At 35.2% G+C, this 23,574-nt stretch overlaps 1 protein-coding gene across 2 annotated transcripts in view; it reads right to left on the bottom strand.

The window, feature by feature from the left end:
• Positions 1 to 3,089: 3,089 nt before the first annotated feature.
• The window catches only part of lost (methenyltetrahydrofolate synthase domain-containing protein lost), a 32,233-nt gene continuing 11,748 nt past the window's right edge, over positions 3,090 to 23,574 (bottom strand). For both annotated transcript variants that reach the window (XM_090384954.1, XM_090384955.1), the window contains 3 exons: positions 13,203 to 13,316; positions 12,983 to 13,073; positions 3,090 to 3,868 (listed from right to left, as the gene is read on the bottom strand). In XM_090384954.1, coding sequence (XP_090241080.1) covers positions 3,528 to 3,868; positions 12,983 to 13,073; positions 13,203 to 13,316 — 546 coding nt within the window. In that variant the 3' untranslated portion in view covers positions 3,090 to 3,527. The remainder of the gene's footprint in view (positions 3,869 to 12,982; positions 13,074 to 13,202; positions 13,317 to 23,574) is intronic.

Raw genomic sequence — 23,574 nt, 5'->3', positions numbered from 1 at the left:
TATTCATTCACACGATATTATTCATTATGCTGAAAGCTCGCTCAGTTTCAGCACTGCTAATCGCAATAGTCTCAAAGATATTTCTGGCTTTCTTAATTGTAAAAGAAATTTCACTTGATTTTAAAGATAAACTGTCTTCAACAAAATCACTAATTTTTATTTCATATTTTATCAAAAAACAAATTTCTTATTCGGTTTTCACAGTCTTGCTACCGAGGCAAAAGTTCTTTTAAATTCCACGATTTCCGGTAGAATATGTTTAAAATTTCTTTCAATGGTATGATTATTTTATTTATTTAAGAATAAAACAATGCATTTAATAAATTGTCACAAGGTAATTTTACTGTTCTTACTTTCGATTTCTTCAAATTCTTTCCACTTCAACATGCTCTCAATTTTAGCTTCATATTTTCCTTCAGAATTTTTCAAATTAGCAATAGCATTGATAGTTTGAATAATTAATTTATCTGCTTTTGCCATAGTGAATCTGTAAAGCTTCTGGAATGTAAGAGCTCCTGCAGGATGTCGATCATTAGTGCTAAATGGTTAAGAAATTCCAGATTTAAAAGTCGCTTTAACAATCCCAAATAAAAATAAATTTCCTGTTTATACTCCAGGGCAACAATACCATCAGAGTTCACAAGGTAGAGAGAATACAAGAAACAGCACCGTATTCAGCAGTCAGGGTGCTTGAATCCGAGTCACTCAAGGCAGGTGTACTTATGCACTTGCGCACCTGACTGCTGGGCTACCGTGGCATTCCATCCAAAATGTTTGCACAATGCAGGATAATTCCCTTAACCCGCAATTACCATTCGCAAGCTACAAGCTGCTCTTCGTAGCCCGAACACATGACCGATCTTTGCAGTTTCCTCATCAAGTTCTTTAGCAATCATCCTTAATTCGCACTAGTTTTTTGGAGATTGGTAATACAGTTTTCTTTTTTTAAATTATTGCCTGTATGTCATTATATTTTGGAACATTTTCTACGCAGTGAAAGGCTCGACAAAGTTTCAAAACCTGTCAACATTTCATCTTCTTAAAGTTTATATAATATCATAGTTTCCTCAATCGGCCCCCTCCCTTACGTTGCTACTATCACTAGTTCTTTGAATACTGTGAAAAATATCGGAATCACTCAGATATTCAGCTATTGTGAACATGTAAACATCGACAGGAGAAATTTACTGGAAGGCATGGATTACTCACTTCTCCGAAAAACATACACCCATTTGTCGGAGTAAAGGGGAACCACAACACAGGTTGACCAGAGACTATTATCCATGTCGGGTATCTTCTTAATCCTCTGACTGGCTATGGAAAGCATAACTAGCACGACTTCTCGAAATGTGGCTGCATAAGTTTTACGGACACCACTAGCATTGTGGAATGGTAATCCCTTTCACCCTTAATTCGCGCTTTCTAATTACCTAAAGGCCAGAGGTGAGAACAATGCATACAAAGTTCTCTCTCCTAATCTGTTACATGAAAATAATTTTCATTCTACGGAAACTACTGTATTTTAAATGTAATTACCAAGGGGAATTTTAAAAAATTCGGTATAAAGAAGTTGGTTAAACAGAGGGAAGACAGTAATTAAATCAAAGATGAAGCAATTTTAAAATACATAACCGATCAATTGCATCATTAAAATGCTGGGAATGGGGCCCCGTTCACCCCACCGTAGTTTTGGCTCTGGATACTCAATAATTGCACATTTAGGATTTCATTTGTAAAATAAATGAATGTCTCAACAACGGGCTCACAAATTTTCAAAAAAAATAACAACGGGCTCTCATGAGCCCACTATAGCTCACCACTGGGTATAAGTGAAAATTTAAGCTATAAGACTAAAAAAATCAAGTTTGTATAAATGTAATAAAGTTCTCTGTTAATATTGTTAAAAAAAAAATTGCAAATATATCCTAATCCCAACCCATTTACATTAGCATGTTCACCACCAGCTATACTTGAGGGAGTGCATTCAATATGCTGTAATTTTTGGACTGTTGAGAAATAACAAAATTCAGAAAATTTGTAAATAATAGTTGGAGTAAAAATCTAAAATTCATAGGTAAAAGCAAATGCTTACTTTTGGGCTGAGCTGTAAATCAGAACAAAACTCAATATCATCAAAAGTTTATTCCAGAAATAAAAAATAACCTCAATACAAGCAAAAAACAAATGTGTATCAAGCGTTACACAAAAACAGTGTTGTTGCTAATAGTCCAGAGTGCTGACAAAACTGGGCAGTTAATTTCATGCGCAATGTTATAGTTATAGAACCAAAACAGTGGATTTGGTTGGGGGGGGGGTCTAACAAATGGGCAAGAACTGTTTAGCAAGGTATAGCCTTCAGAGGTGGTTATGTTGAATAAAAGTTGATTCATTTCCAAATTGCCAGAAACTTCTTGAACCCCTTATATTTATCTCTGTAATGGTGTTTATTTAACTTCATATCTTGACATGGCAGATATGGTAACTGTTGCACATTCTGTTCATGTCTGGGTTTTTTTTTTTTTTCACTTTCTGCTTGAATAATCTTTACTAAAAAGGGATGGCAAACCTTTTTAAGGGTGCAAGCCAAAATTAGCTGAATTTTTTAAAAAACTACCCTCACATGCTCAGAACACAAAATTGGCCAAAACATGTGCCAAAATTAGCTAAATATTTTAACTACCCTTGCATTTCAGAACACAAAATTATGCATTTTGTGATTTGAAACAGTTGTGTGTGTAGAACTTACACACAATTGTTTCAGAACACATAATGCTTCATTATCCTTCATAATCACACCAAATTTTTCACTCCAAGATTATTGAAATTCTCCCCTCTTCATCTGAATGTTTTTGTATATTTTTTGGTTGAACTGACATTCTAAATCTTTAAAGAACAAATAGCAATTAAAATATTTATGGGAATTAATGAAGATAATCTCCAAGTTTATACAAACAGTAATTGACAATGAAGGAGGCTATACTGAATGTGGATAATATATCTCACATAACTTTATCAATAACATGTTCTGAATAAATGTGTGAAATATATGAATTCTTTTCTTAATTTCGTTTCACAATTTCAATGGTATGTCTCACCACTCCGACTTCAAACAAATCACTGCATGAAGTTTGAAATTTTTTGGGATGCTCTGAATTCCATGTGCCAAAAATAATTTGTACGCATGCCATGGCTTTGCCACCCCTGGTTTAGGGGATGTAGGAGTAGCTAAAATGATATAAGTTGATAAACAGCATCTCTAATGTTTAATTATAATTTTGTACTCAAATAAATATTGATAATTGGATTAATATCCCTGGGGCTAAAATATTAGCAGTATGCCCACTTATAGATAAAAAAGTAATTGGCAAACCATATGGGGGTTTATGTAATGCAAGATCTTTGTAAATATAAACTATTGTAGTATAAAAAACAATGTGAAACCTGGGAAAGGGCAATACTAACCAGCAAAAGTTTACCAAGGCTTTTACTGTTTGAAAGGTGACAAAATGTTTATTAGTAAATCAACGCTATAATTTATTTTTTAGAGATGTGTCCTTTCCTTCCTTTTGCTCTTTCCATCTTAATGTCCGCAATATAGGCATTTCCATGAGTTTTGCCTCTGTTAATAATGACCATACAATTCCTGTTGGTTTTGGTAATCGTGGTTGGCAGTATACCATTTCTTTTGGAGTAATAATGATATCAACTGTAACATCGTGTTCACCAAATAATTCCTCTGGAAGGTTATCAAAAAGTTGACAGTCATGAATGATAGATACAACAAGAGTACCAGGTGTAATTGCTTTCATTGTTGCCATCAGTGCATATTCCAAATCAGCATAACCTTCACCTTTTCCAATACGATAACCTCAAAAGAAAAATTTAAAAGTTAATGAAAGAATTATTAGTCACGTAAATGACTACATGTAAATAACAAAACACAATAATACTATGTGGATGCAAGCTAAAATTCATCCAGCCATTATAACTTTATGAAAGTTGAATAATAAACTTAATAATTAAATATTACAGCCAACTGAATTTACAGCACTTTTCTGACCAACACCAATCAGGAACATTAAACACTGCAAAATGTTTTTGTGTGTGTGTGCTGCAGAGTACAGGATGGTTGACACCTTCAACATGGTTACACAACGCAGCATACAGAAGTTAAAAAACAAAACAGAAAAAAGTCTCGATTTTAGGGCATGGAAGAGCTTAGTGATGACATCATTAGGTTTCTCTCCATTACATCATGGAGAGAAACTGCTAAGTGGTCCACAGATGAGGCAGTGCTGATAAAACTGTGACCTATCTCAAGTATTTTTTTTTTAAGAGCAGGTTATAGTTGCATATAGACTTCTTGACTTCAAACAGGTTTATGTTTCTGAATGAACAGATCTTTTAGTTTTCTCAATTAGCTGTTTTAGTCTTGGCATAACGTGTGTTATTAAAATTGATCTCACGGTCCAGTTTCAAAACAATGGACTGCCCCTGTCTTCTACCGCATGATGTTTTGTTTGTTTGTTATTTGGTTTTTAGGAGCATTAGCAACTAAGGCCATATTGCTCCAGGGATATGCGGTGGTCATTCCCTGACCTTTCCGCATCCTCCGTATTTAGTGGTCATGGGCTCGAACCCCCGGTCTAATCAAGAAGCATGTGCTACGCACTGCTGCTCCTGCCCACCTGGCTACAGAGACCCCAGGCTGATGAGGAATGGCTACAATGACAAATGGGTTAATGAATAGCCCCTGTTGTAGTCACAGAAGTCATCAAATGCAGACATTGTAGAGATATCGGAAACAGAGCCGCGTTAATGCTACTGCCAAACTGGCCGTGGCCGGTGGCCTCATCCGAAGAGGGGCCTCATTTTCAGTGTAAATATTTTCTAAAGTAGTGATAAAAATTTCTAATAATAATAATAGTTTTTACGGATGATGATGTATCAATGTATGGATGAATAAAAATCTAAAAACAAGTTTTTTTCTATCATCCAACAAATTTTAATGAATGTTCAAGATCAGTTCTTTGAATTTTTGGTTTATTTTGCAGCAGGAATTTCACACGCTGTTGCCACCTTTCCCAATATACCATTAACAATGACTGCATGTAATATATACATATAGATAAGTATATTAGAGTATAAATGGAGGAATGCTGACCAAATAAGATGTATTAACGATGGAAAAAATAAATAGGCACCTGTAAAATAAAAATAAAAAACATATACTTAATGCTATAGATCCAATGATTTTAACTTCATCATCAAGGGTCAGCAGCCAAAACCAATGGAAATACAGCAAGAAGCAAGGCCTCTGTTTCTAATATGAAATATATATAGCAAGAGGTAAAAAAGTAGGCTGATGTATATTTCATGGCCGACCCGACAGAGACCAACAAGAAACAGGTCAAATCTAAAGTAAAAAAAAGTAAAAATTAAGATAAGATTAAATAAAAATAAATAAAATAAAATAGAAAGCAACCCAAGAGGAATTTAAAAACAAAAGTAAAGTAAAATGCAGATGAGATGATATTAACAAAGGCAGCAACTTACAGTGGTGCCAAGCAGGACAACTTATGGCTCCTGCTTTTCATGCCAACTTTTAAGATATACTGTTCAAGACAAATGGGTAAATGGATGTCAGAACTAATGAGACTCATGGTTTGGTTTCAGTATTTTTGGAGCAAAAGTAGCTAAGGCTATAATGTGCCAAGTCCAGAGACTCATAGCAGAGAAGAAAAATGCATGGGATGAATATAAATTATCAGGTGATATAGAAGCCTACAGTAGATTATATAAAAATGCAAAGGTAAACACTTCAAAGACTTCTTTCCTTATGTAAACACCAGCAGGAAGAGGTTGAATCATATTGGGCTACTTAATATGAATAGTTTAAATGCTGTTGATACTGTTCAGGTTGCTGACAAACTGAATAGGTATTTTTCATCTACATTCACACATAAGGAATTCTTTAGGGTAGGGGATGCCAGAAGTTTATCAAACTCTAACATGGAGCTAAACATAAAAAAATACACCTGGGTGGATGGGATGTATCCAGTTATATTAAGGGAGGTGACAAACCCTCAGTCATAATTATGACAGCATCCTTGAATTCGGGGAAGGTCCTCATGGACAACAGATATGGGAATGTATCCCCAATTCTCAAAGGGTGATATAATTAATTACAGACCTGTAAACTTTCTTTCTGTTCCAGGAAAATAATGGAGTCAGTGAAGTCAGAAGTAGTAATGCAGGACCATATACATAGGAGTTCAATTATACTGCAGTCACAGCATGGAATTGTTTAGGGGCAATCTTATCTGGCCAATCTGAATGGATACTGTGATTCAGTAACAAAAACCTGGATGTAAAAGATAATTTTGATATATACTTGGATATCAAGAAAGCTTTTGACACTTGCACATAAACGACTGCTGTAAAAAACTGGAACAGCATGGCATTAAGGATAAGTTACTGCTCTAGATAAAGGGATGGTTGAGTGGTTAACTGGAACTCTGCTCTTCTTGGACTAATATTATTAGTGGAGTCCTCAGGGTTCAGTGTTGGTCAGATTTTTGTTATTAATGATACTGATGAAGATATATATCAGGCTTAATGTCTAAATTTGCAATTGATTCAAAGGCTGGCAGGTTGGTTAATGACAATGATCAAGTATGCTACTGCAACAAGATCTACAAAAATTAAGGCAGATTGGCTGAGAAATGGCAACTGAAGTTTAACATTGACAGATTCAAGGTAATGCATATGAATATCAGTAATCCCAGATTAATGTACCAACTGTGTGATACTACACTCAGGGAAGTGGGAAATGAAAAAGACCAGAGGGTAATTGTTCAGTCAGATCTGTTTCATGAGCAGTGCGGACAAGCTGCCAAGACAGGTCATAGGGTTTTTTTCAATAATATAAGTAATTTTGCTAGCAGGGTTAAAAGTGTGATTATCCCATTGTACAAGGGAATGATTAATGCACATCTTGAGTACTGTATACAAGTCTGGAGGCCTCATTTTAGTAGAGTGTAAATCTGCTGGAATAGGTGTAGAGAAGAACAACAACAAAACTGCTAAGGGAACAAAAGAGTGCTCTTACCAAAGCTTCAGTTCTGCAAACTTCAATGTCTTGATATTTGGCACCTGCAATGTTATCTCACTTTTATGTTTAAGGCTTTGAATGGATTGAGCAAGCTCAATGCTAATTACATACATGAGGGATTCATAAATTCAAACTGATGAAGGATCCATCTTCTTTAATAATGTCTAATTCTTCCTTAAATTTGTTCAGACTACCCACTTCTACATCACCAGATTAAATTTTGTTCCAACAACCAGCTGAAAGCAAATTTACTTTACCTCAACCTTGCAACCATCCTTCCTCAATTAAAATTTATGCTCCACCCCCATGTGTGTTTTGTCTGAGCAAAGATAAGGAGCATTTAGCTCTCGGTCCTCCATTCAAAGATCAGACCTCCTTGCAGGTTATTAGTTATCAAATGCTGTAGTTTGCTCAATTCTTTCTTGTAACTAAGTAATTATAGAACTAAGTAATTAGTTCTATAACCAATATACAAAGATACCTCTTTATCTTTGCTGGAAAAATTCCAATATATCATAAATAACACCCCATGAACTGTAGTGGTAGCCTGTCTAACTGTCAAGAGAACTTCATGCCTGACAGCACAATTACAGGAATTTTTGACAGCACAGGAATTTTTCATTCTCCACTTGAGATTTGGTACCACACAGTTGGTATATTATTCTATAATTACTGCTACCCTTATGCTGCACCTTGAATTTGTCAAGGTTAAACTTCAATTGTCATTTCTCGGCTCATCTGCCTAAATCTTGCTGCAGTAGCATGCTCTGAAGACTGTCAATAACACCTTATTGAGTTCATTAATAAATATTAATTTATTAAATATTTATTAATGAACCAGCAATGAACTCTAGAGGATGCTACCAATAATATTAGTCCAAGAGCAATGCCCACTGATAACCACTCTCTGTCTTCTATCACTTGACCATTCCTTTATCCATGGCAGTAACTTTCTCCTAATGCCATACTGCTCTAATATGTACAGCAGCCTTTTATGCACAATAGTATCAAAAGCTTTTCTGAAATCTAAGTATATGATATAAAAATTATTTTTTTACATCCAATTCCTTTGTTACTACATCATAGTAACCAATCAGACTGGCCACACAAGATCGCCCCCTAACAAATCCATGCTGTGGTTGCAATACAATTGAATTACTGTCTAGATGGTCCTGTATTTCTTCTTTAATCAGTAATCCCATTATTTTCCCTGGAACAGAAGTCAAGCTTATAGGTTTGTAATTATTCACTTCAACTTTTGATCTCCCATTATGAATTGCACATCTTTAATCTATAGCAGTGGTTCTCAAACTTTCTGAGCCCAAACCTCCATTGATCTGTAAAATTTTCCCGGCACCTCCCTTGAAGTAAAACATCTATAATTGTGCAATTTCTTATTTTTAATATTTTAATACAATAATTATTAATGTGTTGATGCATTCTCTTCATGAAAAATACTCCAAATATTTTCTATAATTATTTACATTAATAATACAGATCAAATAGTAGTAGAAATCTAATAGTAAAAAAAAAAATCATTCTTAAAACATTTTTAATATTTTCCATGGAAATCTTACATAAACTATTACATCGTCCATGACACCCCTGGTAAATTATGGCAACTCCCCAGGGCATCGCGATGCACAGTTTGTGAACCACTGATCTATAGGAACATCATCTTTAATCCAATATTCTCTCATAATTGTGGCCAAAGGTTTGCTTACCTCTTTTGCTGTTACTTTTAATACAATTGGATAGATCCCATCAGTGCAAAGAGAGATTGTTGAAGCTAAAAGTAAACAAGTCACCTGAGGATGATGGTATAGAATCCATCATTCCTCGGTGCCTTGTTTACTTTTAGTTTCAACACTCTGTCCTCCACTTTCTTCTTAGTTATCACAAAATCATTTATCTCCCAGTTATACATGGTGTACTTTTGGTAATCTCATCCCAAAAATTTCTTTGCAGGTGAATGTCATTGCAAAATATTTATTTAGTTTGTCAGCAACTTGAACAGGATCATCAACTGTTATACCATTCATATACAGTGGACCAATATGATTCATTCCTTTCCTTCTAGTGTTAACATAAGTAAAGAAGTCTTTGCTACTTGTCTTTGCAGTCTTTGTCAGAGACTTCTTGCAATCTGTCTTGGCTTGCCGAACCCAGTCCCTTCATGACTTGATTTCAGACTAGTTTGTACTTTAAGTTTCTGTGTCCTAGGTAATTTATAATCATCCCATGCATTTTTCTTCTCTTCCACTAGTCTTATCAATTCATCTGGTATCCATTTAGGTCTAAGCCTTGAACAATATCTCTTAGTTGGTATAAAAAGTCTAGTAACTTCTATGATTACTTCCATGAAAGACTCCCATTTAGAATTTTCAGTTGGTCCAAGGTTTAAAGGACAGTGCACATATAAAAGAACATGTTAAAGCATTAACGCATTTAGGATCAACAGTGATCACAAAACAGCGTTTGGGTGCTATATCAAATATGGAAAAGCTATTAATAATATGGATGGAAAATCAGATTCAGAAGCGAATGTCCCTGAGTCTAATGGCCAATCAAACAAAAGCAAGAAGTATTTATGAAAATATTAAGGATAAGTATGGCGAACCCCAAGCCAAGTTTGTGACAAGCAACGGGTGGTTTAATAGGTTCAAGCATTGCGCTGGTTTCCAAAATGTTACAGTAAAATTTTTGTAATTTTGTACACTTTTTTAATTTTCCTACGCATGAGATAAAAATTTAATAAATAATTTTATTGACATGTTCGTTGAACATTTCTTTTTTGCTTCAATCAAATTCGGCACACATAATTGCAAGTTCTGCATAAGCATTTAGGGAAATTCCAACTTGCGTATAGTTCTGCGGAACGCAACCTTTACGTAATTCGGGGAGTATATGTACAATGATTTGTGCATACTAAACATATGTAATATATGTGAAGTTGTTACGGACATACCTATATCTCCCATCACTGTTAATATGATTGTTGCCTACGATAAAAAAATCTGTTTCATTGGTTCGGGACCCATAGATCATAGATTAGGAAACACTGGTAGACTGATTATTTCACCTATAGTCCCACATACCCAATGTATTAATCACATCTACAGTAACAATGATATTCAAAATGATGTGTAAAAGTTTCAGCATCAATCACATAGATCATGATTAACTTATTGTTTGAATTAATATATCTAGTTTTGAAAATATATATGCCTACTTCATCACTTTTACAAATTTAAATTATATTGAATTTAATTGAATAATATACATTAAGTAATGTAGTATGAACCAGAGCTATCATACTCAATATGTTCTACGTTGATATCAATATTTGTAAAAGAAAGAAGTTTACCTCAATATGATACGTAGAATACTTCCGTATGATACTCTCCAGAAATTAAAACGAAAACAATTAAAAAAAAAAAAAAAAAAAAATCTAAAATCTTACATTACAGTAAGAAATAATTAACAATAATTAAAAATAAATTGAATGCAATAAAAATTAAGTAAAAAATTGGGGTTTTTTTTGTTTAATTTTAATAAGGAAGAAAAATCGTTTTGCATTTTTTTGTTTAATTTTGTACTTAATTTTTAATAGCGTTAAATTGATTTTTAATTGTGTTCATTTGATTTTTAATTATTTCTTACTGTAATGTAAGATTTTAGATTTTTTATTTTTTTTTTTAATTGTTTTCATTTTAATTTCTGGAGAGTATCACGGAAGTGTTGGTAATCAATGGACACTGCTCATCGTGGACTAATGTTATTAGTGGAGTCCCTCAGAGTTCAGTGTTGGGTCCATTATTGTTTTCTGTATTTATAAATGATATTGATGATGATATACCATCATCAATATCATTTATAAATGATACTGATGATGGTATATCAAGCTTAATGTCCAAGTTTGCAGACGATACAAAGGTTGGCAGGGTTGTCAAGGACACTACTGACACTATGCTGCTGCAACAGGATCTGGAAAGGTTGAGCAGATGGGCTAAGAGGTGGCAAATGAAGTTTAACATTGACAGATGTAAAGTACTACATATGGGAAACAGCAACCCCAGAGCAACGTATCAACTCTGTGGTACTACACTGACAGTGGTAGAGAATGAAAGGGACCTGGGGGTGGTTGTGCAGGCAGATATGAAGTTCTCTGAGCAGTGCAGACAGGCTGCAAGAGTAGCTCATGGTGTATTGTCAATGATATATTGGAATTTTTCTAGCAGGGATAGGGAGGTGATTATTCCCTTGTATAAGGCAATGGTCAGGCCACACCTAGAGTACTGTATACAGGTCTGGAGGCCTCATTTCAAGAAGGATGTAGAGCTGCTGGAACGAGCACAGAGAAGGGCAACAAGATTAGTGAATGGAACAAAGGGTGCTCTTACGAAGAAAGGCTTAAGTTTTGCAAATTACAGTGTCTGGAGACTAGGCACCAGTGAGGTGATCTGATAGAGGTGTATAAAGCCTTGAATGGTTTGACCATGCTCAATGCTGATGGGATTCTTCCTCTTGCTCAGAATAATCACCTGAGAGGGCATAAATTCAAATTGAGGAAAGACAGATGTAGGATAGATGTGCGGAAATTTGCCTTCAGCCAGCAGGTGGTTGGTTGGTGGAACAGACTTCCATCCCTTGTCGTAGAAGTTGATAGCCTAAATAAGTTTAAGGCTCAGCTGGACAGGTATTTCGAACAAACAGAGGGGTGAAGTGGTAGTGGGGTTTTTTTTTTGTTTTTTTTTTTGGCTGATGGTGCATAAGCTTGCTTTCTTGCATCAAATGCCTCTACTAATGCTAAAATGCTAATGCTAATACACATCATACTGAGGTAAACTTCTCTTATTCTTTTACAAATAAGTAATATAAAAAACATAATAGTAATGAAATTACTATTGTTTTTACAATCTCACAATACCATTTATGAAACACACTATACAACAAAAGCAAAATACTTTCCATAACTATTTCATTTTCACATTATCATAACCAAAGGTTGGTTGAGCTATCATTTTTCATCATGCAGGCCAACTCCTTCAACCAATAAAATCTGTTGCTATTAATGAATGCTGCTGATAGTTTGGCAGCAATAATGAGCTGTTGTACAACAAAAATTGCCCTAATCCTTTGACAGCACTTCAACAGAACACTTCAATCTGTTTTAGATTACAAACTCAGATTACGAACCTGAGGGGGCATAAACTCAAACTGAGGAAAGACAATTGTAGAATAGATAATTGTAGAACATGATAGCTTAAATAAATTCAAGGAAGAAATGGACAAACGTTTGGAGCGAATGGAAAATTTTAGATGATTTTTAGTGCTTCAAAGGTTAACTTATATGCTGGAATATATGGTATTTTGCTTCTTTGTTTTTTATTCTATAACAAATGTTACATATCTACTACAAGAACAATTCAATTACTAAAATCGACATTCAATTCAATTCAATTACCAAAATCTAATACAATTCATTACTAAATTCAATTACTAAAATTCAATTATTTAATAAACTGGCTTAGTTTCTGGAGAATGCTTTGGAAGACCAAGAAAAAGGTGCCAAAACAAGCTAGACTCACTGCTACAAACCAAAGCTAAAAAATGAATAAACATGATTGAAAAAACAAAAACCAAAAGTGAAAGCCCTAATGATATTTCAAGATTGATCTGTAAAATACTATGAACTAGACCTGATTTTTTGAGCTGGCACCTAGAATTCACTGAGCCCTGAATTATAAATAACATAACATAACTGTAATATTAAAACTGCATGTTTAATTGAGATTTAAATCAGATTAATAAATACACATATAATAATACATAAATAAAAGGAAAAAACAGCAATAAATAAATTACCTGTTCTGGACACTGCTACAGATCCAAGTATAATCAAATCAATTATAACTTTGGAATCTAAATTAAGAGGAATACTATAGTTTTTTACACCCTGAAAGGGAAAAAAGGAATTAAACTTCATGTGTAATTAATTCTTATAAGTTTATCTCTAATAACTTAAATAATAAAAACTAGAAAAGCTCTAAAATAAACAAGTTTCAACATATTAAACATAATTTACCTGTGAAGTTGAACAAATTCGTAGAATATCTTTCTTGCAGTTTGGAGGAGGAACTATTTTATTAAACAAGCCAGACCTTAAACGAGGTGTTGGAACTAAGAGTGTCTTGTGAGCCTATTATATAATCATTACTTGAAATTAACACCATCAGACAAATTTTTTTTTATTTTATTTATTAGTAAGCTAAGTGTATAGTAAAAATTTACTACTGCCCCAAAATATATTTTATTTTTATTCTTTCCCAACAGCATATTATGATAGCTATAGATTTTTTGTCTACTTCCTTCTTTTATCACCCTACCTTAGATATTTTCTATGATTAGAAATAAAATACCACACAAGAAACTGAAGTCTTTAAATAACATTATAACTGATAATTTAAGGTTTACCAGAATTATTTTTATAATGCTCTGGTAATAAATATGTTTAATGATGATAAGTTTAATGACCAAATAACATGTCAGCACATTTGATTTTAAAAACATTTTTACAAGTATTCCTCATGTTAGCCTTAAAAATGTTTTAATTAATTATTATAAAGAATGCCAGCATAGTAAGACAGACTAATTTCCATTAGTCTGTCTCAGTGGCATTCAAATATATCTAAAAGAATATATAGTAACATTTTTATTTCCCATGGCTTCAGGCTGATTAGGATTTGTAACAATACTAATAATATCACTGAATCTCATATATATCTGAAAATTAAATTGATTAAAAATAAATTTCCACCTAGCTTTATCTCTAAGTACTTAAATAAGGCTATTATTATTGTGGTTAATAAATAGCACACTAATTTGGATGCAAATTATATTATAGCTAAGGTATGTTCCTATTTGAAATTTTAAAGTTTGTTCTCTCTATTCACTTTTTTTTTTTTTGGCTGATTTTTCTTATGTCTTGTACAATATATAAATAGTATGCACCCCATAGAGCATATTACATATAGCTTACGCTGTTTGAAAGGTTGTACCTATATTTATTCTGTGGGTAGTAATAAATTTATTAATTTTTATTTTTTTTTTTTATTTTATTATTTTTTAAGAGGGAGCCACTTATTTTTAGTATTTTCTAGAATTTTGGATATTTGATACTTTTACTTAGGGTGCACTTTATTCAAATCTATCTCTTAAAGTTTTCACTTTTTCCTTGCAGTTAAAAGATAGTGTAGCTTTTTTTTTTTCATATGCTATTCCAAATTAGTTCTCATCTTTCTCCCTTTTCAAAATTTAGCATTTTCTTCTATTTTTCTTTTGCTTAGTTTTTTCTCTTTGCCTTAATTAATATTATTATATGTTACATGGATTGATATTAAAGTGGGATTTACCTTTGTGTAGGTATTTTATTTGTTATATGAAGACCTTTAGTTATATTACTGTGTGTGTGTGTGTATATATATATATATATATATATATGTGTGTGTGTGTGTGTGTGTGTGTGTGTGTGTATATATATGTATATAGATAAGAATATATGTATTTAGGAATTGATAAGTCTGATAAAGTTTGTAAAGGTACACAGATGGAAGTGAAAAATACACAAAGTGCCAAGAACTAGAAGGGTGAGGAAAGCAGAAATAAGAAGTATTGTAGGTTTGTAAAAGGAGAGAAAGAATGTGAATATCCTATATGTTAGATGAATTAAGAAAATTATAGGCAGAATTGCAAAGCCAATTAGAGGTGAGGGAACTGAAAAGTAAAATGATTAATACAAAATGATTAAACAAATAAAATAAAAGGTCAGATAGCTATTATCAGAAATGAGTGGGCAAATTTAGTTATAAGTCAAAAAAAGGATAGCAAAAATCTGATGTTAGCTAAAGTAAATATTGATACATGGTCTGGTATTTCATCAGGGGACTACACTTGACCATATTTCAGGAACTGCATTTCTATACTTTCTATACAATGGAAGAGAAGCAAAATAAAACATTAAGAATAAAATTAAAAGGGATAAAGCAGCACCACTCTCACACAGTATGGACAAGGTAGTCCCAACACAATGTCAGTGATATTATTATTATTATTATTAGCTATATGGTGGAAGGAAGCCTAAAGCTTATGCTGCACCAGCCAAAAAAAGTTTTCAGAATTACCCTGAGAGAGAGAGATTGAGAGAACAAGAGTCAGAAGTAGAAGGAAATCACCAAGAAAGAGAAGAATGATGATATCCAGCTCAGAACCCTGGGTGTGCCAAGCCCACACTCACCAGATGTGAGCCCCTGATATAAAAATAAGGTAAAATAAGGATAAAACTAAAATCAAAACAAGCATTTTCGGAGTAGGAAAAAAAAGTTTGAATTTAATGTTGGAATTTGATGAAAAAAGTTTTGTTTTTTTTTTATGTAAACCCCAAACACGAGAGGTGTTAGAAACTATAGTACTTAGTACTGTGCTTGGGTTGGAGGTTGAGAAGACGAGTATGACAGACAAGCAAATGGTATAGTTCTAAATTTAATTTATCAAATTTATATACTTTTTTCCACCAAATTCCAACTAATATTTTTTCAAATATTGCATAAAATTCAAATTTTTTTTTTTCCCTACTCTGAAAACACTTATTTGATTTTAATTTTATCCTTATTTTACCTTATTTTTTTATATCACTGACACTGCGTTGGGACTACCTTGTCCATCTGTGTGAGAGTGGTGCCGCTTTATCCCTTTTAATTTTATTCTTAATGCTTTATTTCACTTCTCTTCCACTGTTATGGACAAGTATAGAAACATAGTTCCTGATACATGGTCAGGTGTAGTCCCCTGATAAAATACCTGACTATGATATCAATATTTACTTTAGCTAACATCAGATTTTTGCTATCCCTTTTTTTGACTTAACTAAATTTGCCCACCCATTTCTGATGATAGCTATCTCACATTTTATTTTATTTGTTTAATCATTTTACTTTACAGTTCCCTCACCCCTAATTGGCTTTGCAATTCAGCCTATAATTTTCTTAATTCATCATAACATATAGGATACAGGTAGTTCCCAACTTTACAAGGTAATTCGTTCCTAACACGCGCTTGTAAAGAGAAAACTCGTAAAGCAGGAATTTATTTCCCATAACAACCTTGGTCCTTGAGATTGTCACAGACATTCTCTCAGATATGCCAGACAAGCTGTTCTTGCTACCTGGGAGTCTAAAACGCTGATGGAACTGATATTCGGGTGACACTCAAGTCAAAGTGGACCCAATTTCGGCGAAGTCCGGACGGTCTATGACAGCCAAATCCTCTGCTTGCACCTTCACGATGGTGGGACTGTTAGTAATCCTGGGTATAACCTTCATGCACAAGTACATGGTGGGTGACCACCCAGGTGTGAACCAACGTAAGCAGGGGTCGAGGTGTGGCGCCCACACCACATGGAGGAACGCCACCCCTCTATGTTACCAGGCAATACTAGGTGGTAGATGACTCTCATCAACCGGTGAAATACCACCACTTTGCTTATTGGAGGCTTGAAGTGGTGGAACCCATGTTTAGTCTCTAGAGCTAAGTTCCGGCCAACCCTTCCCTATCTCTTCCATCATGCAGTATGATTGATGATTTTTGAGGTTATGATGAATGTCGTGACGAGATCCAATATTCCTTACATTTCGAGGGTACAGCTCTAAAACGGTGTTCGCAGGCCGGCCGCTAGTTAGTACACCGGACTGAACCTATTGGTAACTCTCTAGGAAGCTTCCGGATCAGCTAGTGTATAATCTTGCTACCTCTACTCTGCCAGATAGTGACTGGAGGGAGTCCGAGTAGTGTGTATGCGGGGAGCATTGTCAAGGCCACATTATGTCAAGGATCTGGGTATATTCTTACCACATGTACGCCATATCCAAAAATTTCATTACTTCATACAGCATGTCCCACCCACTTTTTCTTACTATTGAATACACCATGAATTGTCAAAATAATAGAGCAAGCTTATCTGTGAAAAGATCTAAACCTCCCAAGGACTTCCTAATTCATTTCACAAATATACGTGGTCTCAATTCTAATCTCAACGTTGTCCATTTCCACTTGCAGTCTTCCAAACCCCATGTACTTTTTCTGACTGAATCTCAGTTATCAGTTGATTCAACTACTGCTCATCTCAGATGTCCAAATTATTTGCTGTATGATTCCTTTCGCCTCAAAGGTGGTACTTGTGCATATGTCCGTTCTGATATTCCCTGTCAGAGACTTGGCAATTTGGAATCTCCTCTCTTTGATCTTCTCTGGCTTAAAATCTCTCTACCTCATTGTGTAAAATTCATCTGTCGTCTCTACCGTTCTCCCAACTCCACTAATCACTTGGAGCTCTTTGTAACTTAACTTTCTCCAGTCCAACTTTCCTAACAGTGAGGTAATTTTCCTTGGTGATTTTAATGTTCACAATTCCAGCTGGCTTCCGTTTTCTAGTCACACGGACCCAGCAGGTCGAGATGCTGAGGATTTTGCAATTACTAATGACCTAGCACAGATTGTTCATTTATCTATAAGAATACCGGACAATCCTAATCATACAGCCAATACGCTTGATCTTTTTCTCACAAACAACCCTTCTAAGTACACGGTCGAAGTGAGAGGTCCTTTAGGCACTTCAGATCACAACTTGGTGATTGTCTCTTCTCCAATGGAACCTTTATCTCATGGCTATTCCCTACCTCGTGTTGTTTGGCATTACAAGAATGCAAAATAGGATGACCTGCGAGACTTCTTTTCTTCTTTTCCTTGGTCTGATTACTGTTTCAACACTTCTGATGTCAACGTTTGCTCAGATTGTGTCAGTGAAATTATTCTTGCAGGAATGGAATCCTTTATCCCACACTCCACTTTAAAATCTCGTCCTTTATCTAAACCTTGGTTTTCCAATAAATGTGCTAAGGCTGTCCAAGAGAAGAACGTTGCATATCGTAATTGGCTTGTTTCTAATTCTTCAGTTTCATTTTCTGCCTACACCAAAGCATGCAACAATTGTAAAGCAGTTATTAATCAGTCCAAACTAGAGTTTGAACAGGCTAAGAGTAGAAAACTTGCTTCTTGCCCTAATGGTAGCCGAGCATTCTGGTCTCTTGCCAAAGCTATTGGCCGCAACTTTTGCCCATCTCTGCTCCCACCTCTGTCCAAACCAGATGGTTCTGTTGTCACTTCAGCCAAGGATAAAGCTGACTTGCTAGCATCCCATTTTTCTTCGAGCTCATGTATTAATGATCTTGGTAAAACACCTCCCACCATTCCTAACACGCTCCATTCAATGCCTCCTGTGGTCTTCCGTCAAAAGGATATCAGAAGGATTTTGATGAATCTTGATGCTAAGAAAGCTCCAGGTTCTGATGGTATTTCTCCACTTGTTCTCAAAACCTGTGCTTCTGAACTTACTCCTATTCTTTGCCGCCTTTTTTCACTTTCTTATTCCAAAGGTGTTTTTCCTTCTGCTTGGAAATTTGCTCATATCCAGCCAGTTCCTAAAAAGGGTGACAAATCCCTCCCATCCAATTATCGTCCCATTGCAATTACTTCTACTCTTTCTAAAGTAATGGAGAAATCAATTAACCGCCAACTCTTAAACTACCTAGAAACCTTCCGTCTGATCAACGATCGCCAGTATGGATTCCGTCAGTGTCGATCCACTGGTGATATTCTGGCTTATGTTACCCATTTATGGACTAATTCAGTGGAAAAGTTCGGTGAAATACAAGTAGTTGCTCTTGACATCTTAAAGGCTTTCGATCGTGTTTGGCATAAAGGTCTTCTAAACAAGCTTCCATCTTATGGTTTGCCAACTGTTTTTAGTAATTGGTTATCCAGTTTTCTCTCTGATCGCTCACTGAGGGTGATGGTAGATGGCTCTCTGTCTTATAACTTCTCCACTAATGCCGGTGTCCCCCAAGGTTCAGTTCTTTCCCCCACTCTTTTCCTCTTGTATATCAATGACCTTCTTCCATTGACTGGAAATCCTATCCATAGTTTTGCCGATGATAGCACATTGCATTCAACTTTCCATTTTGAGAAACCTTGTCCAGCTCAATCAGCTTCAAGTTCTCGAAAATCTGCTGCCAATTCCTTAAATGCCGATCTTCAGGTAATTCTCCAGTTGGTTTCAACTAAGTTGAAACCAACTTAGTTGATTTCAACCCTTCTAAAACTCAATCTTGTCTTATATCTCGCAAAAAGGATTCTTCTGCTCCTATGCTTATCTTTAGTGACACTCCAATTTCTAGGCAAAATGATATATCTCTTTTGGGGATTACCCTGACTTCTAATCTCTCCTGGCACAAGCACATTACAAATATTGCTTCCTCTGCATCTAAAAAACTTGGTTTTCTCTTTCTCTCTCGGCGTTACTTTTCTCCCAAACAGCTGCTCACTCTGTATAAATCGCAAATCCGCCCAGCCATGGAATATTGTTCCCACATCTGGGGTGGTGCCCCCAAAACCTCTCTCAGGCTTCTTGATTCCATTCAGAAGAGGGCAGTTAGGTTAATTAATGATTCATCTCTAACGGAGTCTCTCCACTTGCTTTCTCATAGATGCACTGTTTCTGCTGCATGCCTCTTCTACAGATACTTCCATGGGCACTGTTCTTCTGAATTGGCTTCTATAATTCCCGCTCTCTCTTTCAAAACAGTCTGAACACGTGCCGCCACCAGCCAACATCCATTTACTGTCCAACTTCAAACCCACAGAACCAACTTTTCATCTTCCTCATTTATTCATTCAACTGCCGTTTTCTGGAACAACCTTCCTTCATACGTATTTCCTGAAAATTACAATCTACAGAAGTTCAAGTCCAATATCAACAAATATCTTCTTTCGTCTTCTCAACCTCCAACCCAAGCACGGTGCTAAGTACTATAGGTTATAATACCTCTCGTGTTTGGGGTTCTCATAAAAAAAAAAAAAAAAAAAAGTTAATGTTTAAACAATGATTGATTTATCCAAAGAAATAAAAACGGCCTGTAAAATCAAGCAAATTATAATTTAAAGAAATTATTTATGACTTACAAATGTTAAAGAATGTTTATTCTTCATCATCATCATTGACTAAATGCACACTCGTTGATCACTCATTGTTGGGTCGGCACTCGTTGGTTTGTAGCACAAGGAGTCATCTTCTTCAGAAATGCTTCGAGGCGTTTGTTTCCAAGATAATCTCTTCTCTTTTCTTCATAAATTTCACGATAGCTGCATAAGCATTTTTTAATGGCACACACAAATTACAACTAACATGATACATGCAAGTGAGATTGCAACTAAAATGATTTGCGTGGAGTAACAAATATGTTTTTTTATATGATTGAAGATTTCAGTGAAGGGGAAACACATTTCATCATAATAACGTAAAAACCCACACAAATTCCAGCTATTGGTTTTTATCGAGTTTACCTGTTTATAATTTATTGCACTAACAGAAATGCCCAATAAACCAGAAAGTGCAAATTGTTTTTGTGTTATGGTCATGACCTCCAGAAATGTCCTTTAGAAAAATATCACAAAGGCATTCAAAATTAATTCTTGTAACAGATCATATGATAATGATGAAAGTATAGGTGTAGTACATTTTAATGATTTGAACTGGTAACTAATGCAATTAACATTATAAAAATTACCTTTTAGAGAGATAAATAGCTCAGTTTTATAGCAAAAATTTCAGCTTCTGAGGTCTTGGAACAAATAACTAAAAAACAAATGGTTATTGGGTTCACATTACGATATTTTCATGATACGATGTCTCTGGAATGGATTAATATTGTAAAGCGGGGTGCACTGTATTGTATTGCTACACATGTGGTTTAAAGTGCAGTATTTATGAATGTTTAACATTTATTTTTTGCAATTAATGTTCGTAATTTCAATTTTGTTGATACTTGACACTTGAAAAAAAAAAAAAAAAGAAAACCCATAAACCCAGGAATTCATAAAGCGAAAACTCATAAAGCGGGAACTGCCTGTATTCACATACTTTCTCTCTTTTTACAACCTACAATACTTCTTATTTCTGTTATCTCACCCTTCTAGTTCTTGGCACTTTGTGTCTTTTCACTTCCATCTGTGCACCTTTATCAAACTTATCAATTCCCATATACATATACAGGGTGTCTCAAAAATATTGGTACAAACGTTTAGGGGAGGTAGGTAACATCTAAAGGAATGTGAATCACATTGGAACCCATAACCGGAAACGTCACCGTAAGTCGGTATACGGTGCGGTAGTCACCGCACAAAGAGCATGCAGCGATATTCGAAATGTGAGCTGGCAGACATGCACCTAGTGTATAGATTAGCAAAGGGCAATGGACGACCCACTCAACGAATTTATGGAGAACGCTTTCCAGGTAGACAGACAGACATTTACCGGACCACCGTTTGTTTGTGCGTGTGCATCAAAATTTGTGCGATTATGGGTCATTTAGAGGTAACAGGAGTAGTGCGGGCAGACTATGTTCGACACGAACTCCCACCATGGAAGAAAGTGTGTTGAATGCCGTCCAGAATAATCCTACTACCAGCACAAGTGCCGTTGCCTCTGCCTTAGGAGTGCCTTGTTGTAGTGTACAGTGTGTCTGGCACGATGATTCCTTACACCCCTTTCATCTCCAAAGGGTTCAGTTACTGCTCCCCCAAGATCATCCTGCATGTGTGGCTTTTGCGCAGTGGTTTCTCCAAAAAAGTGTTCAAGACTTGAATTTTCCAGCCTATGTTTTGTTCATGGATGAGGCTTATTTCACTCAGGAAGGCTTATTCATTCAGCACAATGCTCATGTGTGGGCTCACAACAACCCACACAGTGTGCGCCCCCATGCGGAACAACATCGCTTCACAATAAATTTGTGGGCAGGTATGGTCGGTGACTGCTTAGTCAGCCCATACCTGTTACCATCCCACATGAACTCCACTAAATATTGGATCGTTCTTGAACAAGTTCTACCAGGGTTACTTCCAGCAAATGTGAGACGCAACATTTGGTTTCAACATGACGGGACGCCTGCCCATTATGGAAGGAGTGTTCGTGACCATTTTAACAGGCGTTTTGGGCGTCAATGGGTTGGCCATGGTGGACCGTTGCCTGGCCCCAATGCTCACCTGATTTATCAAGTCTTGATTTCTTTCTGTGGGGTGGCCCTCAAATCTATCGTATATGAATTGCCTGTGGAGACGAAAATGGATCTCGTGGCGAGACTCGTCTGCCCTGCTGCTGCTGCTACTGTCAAAGAAACTCCAGGTGTGTTCGACCGTGTCCGCCAATCCATGCTGCGTCGGTGTCATGCATGCATCACGTCTCATGGTGGAACCTTGGAGCATCTGTCGTAACATCATGAAATGCATCCATCTCGTAGACCATTGTTAATATTATGTCAAATAAATGTTTACCACTAATGTCTTGTGTCATTTCTGCTTCTTGTGCCTCTGCTACTACTTTCCCGTGACGTTTCCAGTTATAGGTTTCTATGCGATTCACATTCCTTTAGATGTTACCTACGTTTCCTAAACTTTTGTACCAATATTTTTGAGACACCCTGTATAAACTTTTGCAGCCTTTACTACTGCTTTGCATGTTTTTGTGCATCTGTCATACCTCACTTATTTATATTTTTATTTTTATCTATCGGCTGAAACTACAGGTTTAACAAGATTTTATATTACATTTCATATATATATATATATATATATATAAAAAGTATGGATAAAATGAAAAATACGGAGAGATAAGTTAGTTGAGCGATAATTTATGTGACAGATGTACCTAAGTGTGCAAAGCAGCAGCAAAGGATACATAAGTATATATTTAAGGTTAAAGTAATGACTAGAGAAGAGTGAATAGATGGAGGTGTAAATTACACAAGGTGCCAAAACTAATAGGAAAAGGATAGAAGAAAAAGAAAACACTGAAGGTGGAAGATAGAAAAAGAACAAAAAAAAAACCTAAATAATTTGATGAATTAAATGAAATTAAAGGCTGGACTAATAAGCCAATTAGAGGAAAGAAAATTAAAAAGTAAATATGATAAGTTAAATATACAAAGGAATAGCAAGCATGAGATAAAAGGTGGAATAGTTTTGATATAAAACAGTCCAAAAGGGGGGGGGGGGTTACAAAATTTTATATCCGATGCAAGCTAAAAATATATATTGATACATGATACAGATATTTCATCAGGGGGACAATACTTGATGATGTATCAAAGCCTGTGTTTCTATGCTTACCTATAGTTATGGAAGAATAGTATAGAAAGGAAATTAGAAAATGAGTGTGAGAAAAAAAATTTAAATAAAAGTAGGGTAAAGCAGCAAAACTTCCACAAACTTCAATCTGTAAGCTATGCAGAGGTAGATGTTTTAAGAATAGCCTTGTGCAAAGCAGCAGATAGCTAAAACTTAAATTAATATAA

The sequence above is a fragment of the Mastigoproctus giganteus genome, chromosome 11 (genome assembly GCF_048544385.1).
Source record: "Mastigoproctus giganteus isolate SK-2022 chromosome 11, ASM4854438v1, whole genome shotgun sequence".
In the NCBI taxonomy this organism is placed as follows: Eukaryota; Metazoa; Arthropoda; class Arachnida; order Uropygi; family Thelyphonidae; genus Mastigoproctus; species Mastigoproctus giganteus.
This window is presented reverse-complemented; position numbering and strand designations above follow the sequence as displayed.